Below are 8,923 nucleotides of genomic sequence, written 5' to 3' on the forward strand. Positions count from 1 at the left end.
CTAGTAATTTTGACATTTTGTGAGACTTTAAGTGAATAAAATCTTTTTTTGGGAGCTATACGTAATTTTTCCCATTAATTATTTATTTGCCATTTGTAAGCCGATGCATTGCATTGATCCCTCCCTGTCTCTCTCTCTCTTATGTGGGACACATAAAATACTTTCCCTTTCTAAACAACTTGTTTTATAGATTTGGGTCTCCATATTGATTACATAAGCAATGCTGCATCATGCTCAAATAAACTATTGTAAAACATCGATCGAGACATGTATCCTAAAAGAAAAATACTCATAAATTCTTAATATAAGACTTAATTAACTAATTTGAGTAGATTAAAGATATTAGTTAAATTAGTTAATATTATATGTTCTTTTTAAAATATCTTAATTATTTTTCTTAATTCCCTCATTCTCTCTCATACTTGATTATTATTGGAGGAATACTAATAAGATTAATTTCAGAAAAAATTTATAAATATGTGAAATATATCTTATATATATGACTAACATTAACTCTTTAATTAAGTCCTATATTAAAAACGGAGGAGTATTGTTTATTAATCTCAGCCACCAAAAATCTTTAGTTGAGACGATTAATTAATCATCATCACCCTAATCATAGATGAGACTCAACCTTAATTAGCAAATTCTATACGCGTTAGGTGAACCTCCGCCGCATTAGTTCCGTACAACTTCACAAGTAAGCAATAGGTGATCGCGGTTTGTAAATAATGCAATTTGTTAGTGTCTTATAGATTTTGTGTTACATATATTAATATATTGATATGTTGAAGATATCTGATCTCGAGATAAGTGGCTGAAAAGAAAATCATTCATTTGCGTAGGATCAACTTGGGAGCACTTTTTTGTTTTTTTAATGCCACAAAATCAATGAAATTAACTGCTCCCGGCAGCCAAACGAACTAAAACAACTAATGATCACAAAAACGTAATAATAAATAAAGTCGTACCAAAGAATCTTCGATCAATCTTACCTAGCTAGCAAGTGAAAATAAATTAGAATGATGTATCGTGTCTCTGTCATTCATGAAAGGACAAGGCCCTGGTTTATGGAATCTCAAAGCCTGCGGTGACTGTTACAAATATAAAGAGCGAGAATGGAGAGATTGTGGCAAGGGAAAGGGTAGGAACAAGAAGCGTGTGTCCCTGTCATCTCAATTATTTGCAAAAGGTATGGGGCATAGGGTGATTCATGTGAATGATAATGAATTGAACTATTAATGATTGAACTATTCTATCCTACAAGACGTAGCAGGGAATTAGAGATCCAAGAAAATCCAAGGAAAATTCCTACAACTAGCATCTCCTATGCATTATATAAAGTGACTCCAAAACACCAGACTGAGTCAAAGCACAGGATTATATGGGCAAATCAATGGCAAACCTGCAAATCAAAGCCCCCATTAAGAAACTGTGGCAGGGGATACCCAGGCTTGAAGAAGGCCGAAAACAGATTTTGGGATTCTGAGAATAGCGGCTTCGATGCATAAAAGGGGCAAAAGAAACGCTACAAAGGAGGACATACAGATTTTGATTAATGTTCCTTCTGTTCTTTTTTCCAGTCAAATACAATTTTTTTTTAATAATTGTATGAAATATAAGATAAGTCATTATTTTTGGACGAAGAGATGAGTTATATTATGCATTATCTATTGTCCATATGATTTATTATAGTTTTTTTATTTATTTTATATTAATTAGATTGTAGGTAATATGCTTTGCAAAGATTCTAAAATAAGCCATAATATTGTTAGGTGTTGATATTAATAATATATTAATATCGGTGCCGATCTTCTTTTTTTAACAACATCTGGAAAAAAAATATTTTTTCTATATCATACATTTTGACAGAAGACCAAGTATTTGGGTGAAAGTCAAAGAGAAAAAAGGAAAGAAAGAGAGAAAGAGAGAGAACAGAATAATAATAGGGGAGGATAAAGAGGCAGCGAACAAAGAGAGATACAGAAACAGAAGAACAGAATAATGTTGAGACATGGCTTTCATTTTCAAAGAAAGGAACGTAAAACAGAAGCTGAAAGGTAAGAGGCAAAACAGGTATCGTCACACACGTATGGGTCCAAGGCTTTGTTGCACTGCATTGGGGAAGGATTTGGTCAAAATCATCTCCCAAAGTTGACCGGCCCCGCCGCTTTGGAATCTGACCCACCTCATTTTATTTTATTATATGCCATTCCTTCTTTATCTGACCTGTCAATTTTTCTTCTTTTTTCGCTTTAATTTCCTCAAACCTCCTCAATTCCCATAGCACATTGTACATATAGCTCCTCACTTAAAATTTCAATCACCTCAATTTAATCTCTATTTTATAATATAATTTACATTATAAAATTATTCTTATATTTAAAATCAAAAGAGTATTTCTCAGAGTCATGGTTCATTCTTTTTTTTATTTGAGGAGCAAGAAGTGACATTTAAAAATAAACAGATGGAGAAAGCGAGAAGCAAACAAAACCTACTACATCCGTGGTCGGGCATATAGTAATATAAATTATAACAGGCAAGTTGGGCCCACGAAGGTGATGGCTGCTGCTGCTGCTGCACCAGATATATAATACGTGTGTGTATGCATAACGCTGTGCGTGGATGAATGCCTATCTTTTAAATGAAATGCCGTACAAGTTGGGAGGAGAAAGTGATGGGAAAAGGGATTACGCGAAAACGATGGGTTCCGTTTATCTATTTACGTGTGTCAGGTTCATGCATGTTTCCAGGTTTCCAACTCACCCACCAGATCAAAAATTTTACTTGCCAATCATACTAATGTTGGTCATGGTAATTCTCTGGTGCCTTTAAAACACCTGCACTTTATTTCATCAGAGCATAGTTACCACTGGTTATTATAGTTAAAAAAAAAATTTAACAACTAATAAGAGTAATGCTATCCCATATGGCTGTTTCCTCAAAAAATTATCTCGTTAGTGATTAATAAACAAAAATCAGAATTAATTTCAAAGTCCATCTAGTGACAAAAACGAAAGATACAACTCTCCAGAAACTTGTCAATCGTCATCAATATTCTTCATTGATAATCATGTGTTTGAGAGATCTACAGGTCATCAAAATAATCATGGGTTCCTATATTTTTTTTCCTTTTTGGCGGAGGGGCAAAGTTAAGTTTTGACCGACACTAACTTTCAAACACAGCGCAGAAACTAGATTTTGCTGTCCGGAGAAATAATTTTTAGATGAATAAACAATAAACTTGGAAACTTCCTCGTCAAAGTAGGATTTTGCTGTTAGCTATTCAATCCTCTTATCCATATTCCTGAACTAAGTTTCCCATTCCCAATTTTCTGATTATATGGATTGTGCCCGAACAAGCATGCGTGTTTCAGGTTTATGAAAACACACACATGATGAAGCACGCGGATAACAAAGGAACTAAATCTGTATACCATTTTCCTTATGAAAAGTTGTGTGTGTAACATTCTCTACGCTGAAATATGCGGGGGGAGGTGGGGGTCAGAGTGATGTGTGCTAACTCTAACAAGAATGAGAATGAACATGACAATTTTGATTCCGGTTTTTAACTTACAGCCTATGCTTGTCCTCACAGCACAGGACCTAGCTTCTCTGCATCAGGATTCTCCTTAGTTCGCTGGCAATTCCTTGCATCAAAATTGGCTTCCGGATGACTCCATTAATGCCGGTTTGGACACATCTTTCCCACAGGTCATCATCTGCAGTCGCAGTCAAAGCAACGATCACGGGCCAGTTTCGGCTTCTATACTTGCGAATCCTAGTGGCAACTTCAAAGCCATCTAACTCAGGCATATGAAGATCCAAAAGAATGACTTGTATAGAAGATCCAGCCGGTCCAATGACAGCGAGGCACTCAAAGCCTGAAGAAACAGAAGTTACCACGCAACCAAGCTTCTGGAGCAATTTTTGGGTCACGGCTCTATTTACATCATCATTGTCGGCCAACAAGACATGCATGCCTCGGAACAAAGAATTAGAATCTGTACGCTCTGAAGATTCTCCTGGTTCAGCGATGGATATAGCTATTGAAGATCGCAATTGAAACCGAAGAAGAAGGACCATGCTTTGAGGAAAACCTTGCGTATTTGGTACTAACCATATATTCCCTTGCATCATCTGCCAATAATATAACACGGAAAAAAATTACAAAACCAAGAGGAGAAAAATATTGCAACACAGCAACTGCTGGCTAACAATTCCAAGAGGTATACCCATAAAACAAATCTGAAAATCTTCCAACAAATCCAAGCCAAAACAATCAAAAGCATATCAAAATATAGCACAAGACATTGTGATCTAGAGCACAACTCTCATAGAAAGGAAGAACCAGGCCCAAAATTCTACCATGAGCGGACGAACTAATCAAGGACGTTAAAAAGACAAATAAAGTCAAGCTACTGAATATGCAAGCCAAAGTACTCAATTGGGCCTTACCCTTCTAATCCCAGGTCTGCTTCCAAAACATTTCAAATATGTTCTGAAGATTACAGCATTGGTTCAAATATATGGCAAACCAATGTAATTACCATGTGCAATAAGATGTTACTTTTTATTTATAAGAAATACCAGTTTATGATCCTCACCTGAACTATCCTCTTGCAGACGCTGAAGCTCAGTCTGCCCTCAACTCTATCACTGCTACTGGCTAGCTTCCTACCACCAAGCTGTCCTGTAGAAACTGAGTTCTCCAATTCAGAATTGCTGGTTTTGATCCCTATCTCAAATCTAATATGTACATCCCCACTAGACGAACTTGGTCTCCAGGTTGTCCGCTCCTGTTCATTCCTTCCCTGACTTCCACTTTCTGCAATCACCCGAAGTATAAGAACCCCTCCCCCATGGTTACCATCCAGCAGGTTCCCAACCATATGCAAAATCACCTGAAATACCCTCCTCTCATCACCCAAGACATTGTCGGGCAAAGACCTGTCAACCTCTACCGTAAAACCAAAACCCTTATAAACACACATGCACTTGGCAAGGCAAGCTGCCTCTTTTATCAAGGCATGTAAGCCAAAAGATCTCATCTCCAAAGGAAACCTTCCGTCATCCTTTGCTGAAATATCCATAGCATCATTAATCAGGTTCGAAAGAACATTACTGCTCCTGAGCATTGCATCCACAATGAGTTTTTGTTCACTCTTTAAGTTATCATCTCCCATCATTGACAGCAAGCCCAAAATTGAGTGCATTGGCCTTCTCATTCCATCGCCCATGACCTTCTGAAATGAGTTTCTCGCCTGACTTGCCATCATCGCATTCCTTTTTGCTTGTTGCAAAGCTCGGTTTTGCTCCTCCAACTTCTCTCTCATAAGTTGGGACTCTTCAAGAATTGCAGCATGAGATAGAGCTACAGCTACCTGATCAGCTACCACCTTAATAATCTCTAGCTCATAATCGCTCCAAGATCTAGGCTCTCCGCCAGGAAGAATTAAAACCAGTATTGCATAGCAGGTCTCAGTTAGTTCAGGTGTCCCCCCTTTGAAGTTGCAAACCCGAAGCATAGGCATTCGAATTGCAGCTACGGGTCCTGTCCCACCTGAAACTCCGCTGCTGGCGGCAGCAAGCGCTGAGTCAGGGCTAAGAATATTTACGCCATCACTTCCTTTGATTTCTACAACATCTGGATCAGTAATAGGTACAGAGAAATTTAGATTCCTCCCATTTAATTCACGAGTCAGGTTCATTTCTGTTTTACCATCATTAGGCATCCAAACTGCACAATTCTGCAAACCCAGCGTTTTAGACAGCTCAACCAGGGTGGTGTCCAGAATTGTATGCCTATCAAGTGACTTACGAATCTCTTGAGTAAGCATTCTTACATGCATTGCAGCCTCCCTTTGTTTCATTATAAAACCGACCTCTCGCCCGAGATCCCAAGTCTTCTTCTTCAGCATGAATTCTCTGACCTTCACTTTGAGAAGCAAGGGAATCAGAGTGATGAGGGTGATGGCAGTGGCACATGATACCAAGGCAGTGAGAATTTTGAAGACAGTAAGTGCCACCATGAGTTGGAATGAGTGGGGACCATAAGTCCAGCCATTCAGCATATGTGTCAATCCACATAGTACAATGAAGGCAATGAATTCAAAAAGCACCCATTTGAATGGGACGTTGGAGCAACTAATAAAATAAAGCAGTTCTATTGGGATGGAAAAATAGGCCACAGCAATCAGGAAGTCACCGACTCTCTGGCATTCCAGAATGCTCTCAATTGTCCACAGGCTGGCCTCATCATCACAGTTACATCTGGGAAATCCATTATCCGATGCAGACACACATATAAGGAGCGAGAAAATCAACAGTCCAGATGCTACCCTTTTTAACATTGATCCAGGACGTTACTTCTTCAGTCCATCTATAGATAAAAAAATCCACCCGTCCCTCGCCCCAGCTAATAACGAAGTTAGACAGCACAAGAAAGGCCTTCAGCAATTTTTACTTCCAACTCCCAGCCCTCAATTTTCATGTCCTGCGACAAAAATGTCGAAACAAAATTTAGAACTAGGATAGATCCGACCTAATATGAACATAAACAATGAGAAACCCAACAATACAGTCATCTTAAAAAAAAATCTTTCACCAAATTATGTGATCCGAACTATTTCCATTATGTGGTTTCAGCTCCAACCTTCATCCAATCTACAAAGAGTTTAGGTGGAAGGGGAAGAATTGGAGCATCAACAGTGACCACTGAAGAGGGCATATTTCTCAATCAAAATAACATTTTAAGAATAACTATAAAGAAATACAACAGCTAAATAATCTAAGCTATGCTACCCCTATCGACCATCGCAAGGGAAGCGAAGCCAAAAAAATAATTAAAAAGAAAAACGAAACCCACCAACCTTCACCGTCCAAAAAAAATCCAGCAATGCAAACTAAAATTGAAATTTTACCTGCAAAAAAACACCACTGTAGAGAAGAAACCCCAATTGCAATTCAATGTTCAACTCTCATCTCAGATCTTAACCTCAACCGCGAGAGACTTGACGCTGCTCAAGATACGTCCCAAACAACCATGAATCCATCTCCAACTCATTCAGCATCAAACACTCCTCCACTGATCAATACTGCATATCAAACAGTAATTGCTGCGAGTGCAACCCTCTGACCACCTCCATTGGGAAGAACAGAAACGAACCCTGCTTAGTCAAGCAAATTAAAGAATCAATTAAAAACAACCCGGCTAATGGGAACAAACCCAGCAAACTGTCGCCTTGTAAATCGATGCAAAAGACGCAGGGACGAGAACCTGGGCACGTCCCTTTCGATTAGAAGTCTTGGTCGGCTGATCTTTATATCAAACCCCGCAGCTAGGCCACAACCAGAAGGAAGAAAGCAAAGAGTAATTTGCAGCAAACTGTTGATTCCTATCTTTATTTTAAGATTTCTAATTTTCTATGCTTCGGTGTATGTATTTTCCAATGCCAAACAAAAACCATAAATAGAAAGGAGAAAACGAGAGGAAAAGAGAGAGAGCGCCGTTGTTTCGTGGGAGGGAGGGAGGGAGGAAGTTGGAAATGGAAAATAGAGGACGGAAGAGAGAGAGAGAAAGAGACAAAGGAAGAGGAAGGAGGAAGAGGGCCCACATTGTTACATGAAGGGAACTTAGACGCTCTTTTGAACCAAAACGTCCTGGTCACACCCAAAAAGATTTGTTTTATTTTCTCTCAGACGTTTCTTTCTATTATTTTTTTTTTCTTTCTAAGCAATTATAAAATTCCTTCAATTCCATGTTCAATGTTCGATCTTCTCGTGTCAGATACTCTCTCTCTCACTCGCATACACTAAATTATGTTCTTTTCAAATTTAAAATTGGCTGCCACGTGTGGCATGGATCATCTATCAAGTGATTGTGAAATTTTTGGATCAACGAATACACGCGGATGAAATTGCAATTTGTCTTTTATATACACTAAACACTTGCAAAATTTTCGTTAAAATTAATTATAATAAATATACGATTGATCATAATTTTAACATTATATTTTTCTGATATTTATATTAAAAAATAACTTGGTTGTTGGTATGATTAGTTCCTTCTTGGTTTGATAAATAAGTTTCAGATGCCATGCTTGAAGATTAAAAATTCTGTAGATTTAAATTAAAAAACATGTGTGGGAAATAATTTTTATTATTATACTAGTATTTTATTTTTAGTATATCTTCATAAATAAGAACTTTAAATATAATAATGAATGACAAGCTTGTATTCAAAAAGTATGCCACGTCATAGAAAAGCCCAATATTTCAATTCCGAAGCCCCAATTCTGGTAGACATTGGCCGAAAGGGTCTAGGTGGTCCAATAACCACCATGTGCCTAATCATGAATAAATGTTTATAATTTATAATATATCAATAAAATTTACAACAATAGGATTCCTCAGACAATACATGACGCCATTTCAATTTTAGATTTCACACAATTCAGGGAAAAAAATTCCTGCATAATCAGGATGGAAGGAAAATAGAAGAAACTCAAATTTTTATTCAAATCCCACTCAGAATTTAAAAGAACACGAATCGATTGGTTGATAAAAATGACAAAGCAACGATCATATTAACAATTAACAAATAGTAGTGAAATAATACTGTTTGTCCATCATATATACTCATATATAACATGCGGCTTTATATAAGAAGAAAATAACGTAATAACAAATAATTAAGAAAATGATCGTGCTTGTATGCAGTGTCAACCTTTGTTTCGTGTGTTTTTAGGAATCATAGAGAAGGGAACGAGTGGTGAAGGGTTAACTAGAGTTTGTTGGGGTTATTAAGAGAGTTAATTAAGAAAAGTACAGTGAGTTAATTATTGTGAGATGGGTAATTAATTAAGAAGAAGAAAAGGGTTTGGTGAGTAAGTGATGAGGGAGCGTGCATGGATGGATGTAC

At 37.4% G+C, this 8,923-nt stretch overlaps 1 protein-coding gene across 1 annotated transcript; it reads right to left on the minus strand.

Moving 5' to 3' along the window:
• Positions 1-3,412: 3,412 nt before the first annotated feature.
• Positions 3,413-7,516, minus strand: LOC114736958 (ethylene receptor 2). Its single transcript, XM_028924838.1, has 4 exons — positions 7,280-7,516; positions 6,924-7,169; positions 4,608-6,496; positions 3,413-4,140 (listed from the first exon to the last, which is right to left on the minus strand). The coding sequence occupies exons 3-4, from the start codon at positions 6,351-6,353 to the stop codon at positions 3,607-3,609; spliced, it is 2,280 nt and encodes a 759-aa protein (XP_028780671.1). The 5' UTR covers positions 6,354-6,496; positions 6,924-7,169; positions 7,280-7,516; the 3' UTR covers positions 3,413-3,606.
• Positions 7,517-8,923: the final 1,407 nt, after the last annotated feature.

The sequence above is a fragment of the Neltuma alba genome, unplaced genomic scaffold (genome assembly GCF_004799145.2).
Source record: "Neltuma alba isolate B1F8T4 unplaced genomic scaffold, ASM479914v2 tig00013391_pilon, whole genome shotgun sequence".
NCBI lineage: Eukaryota > Viridiplantae > Streptophyta > Magnoliopsida > Fabales > Fabaceae > Neltuma > Neltuma alba.

Bases quoted from the DNA above. Each gene is read 5' to 3' on its own strand.
- LOC114736958 (XM_028924838.1), bottom strand. From the start codon at position 6,353: ATGTTAAAAAGGGTAGCATCTGGACTGTTGATTTTCTCGCTCCTTATA. The intron at 4,141-4,607 runs GTGAGGATCATA...TATTATTGGCAG, and splicing joins TCTGCAAGAGGATAGTTCAG to ATGATGCAAGGGAATATATG.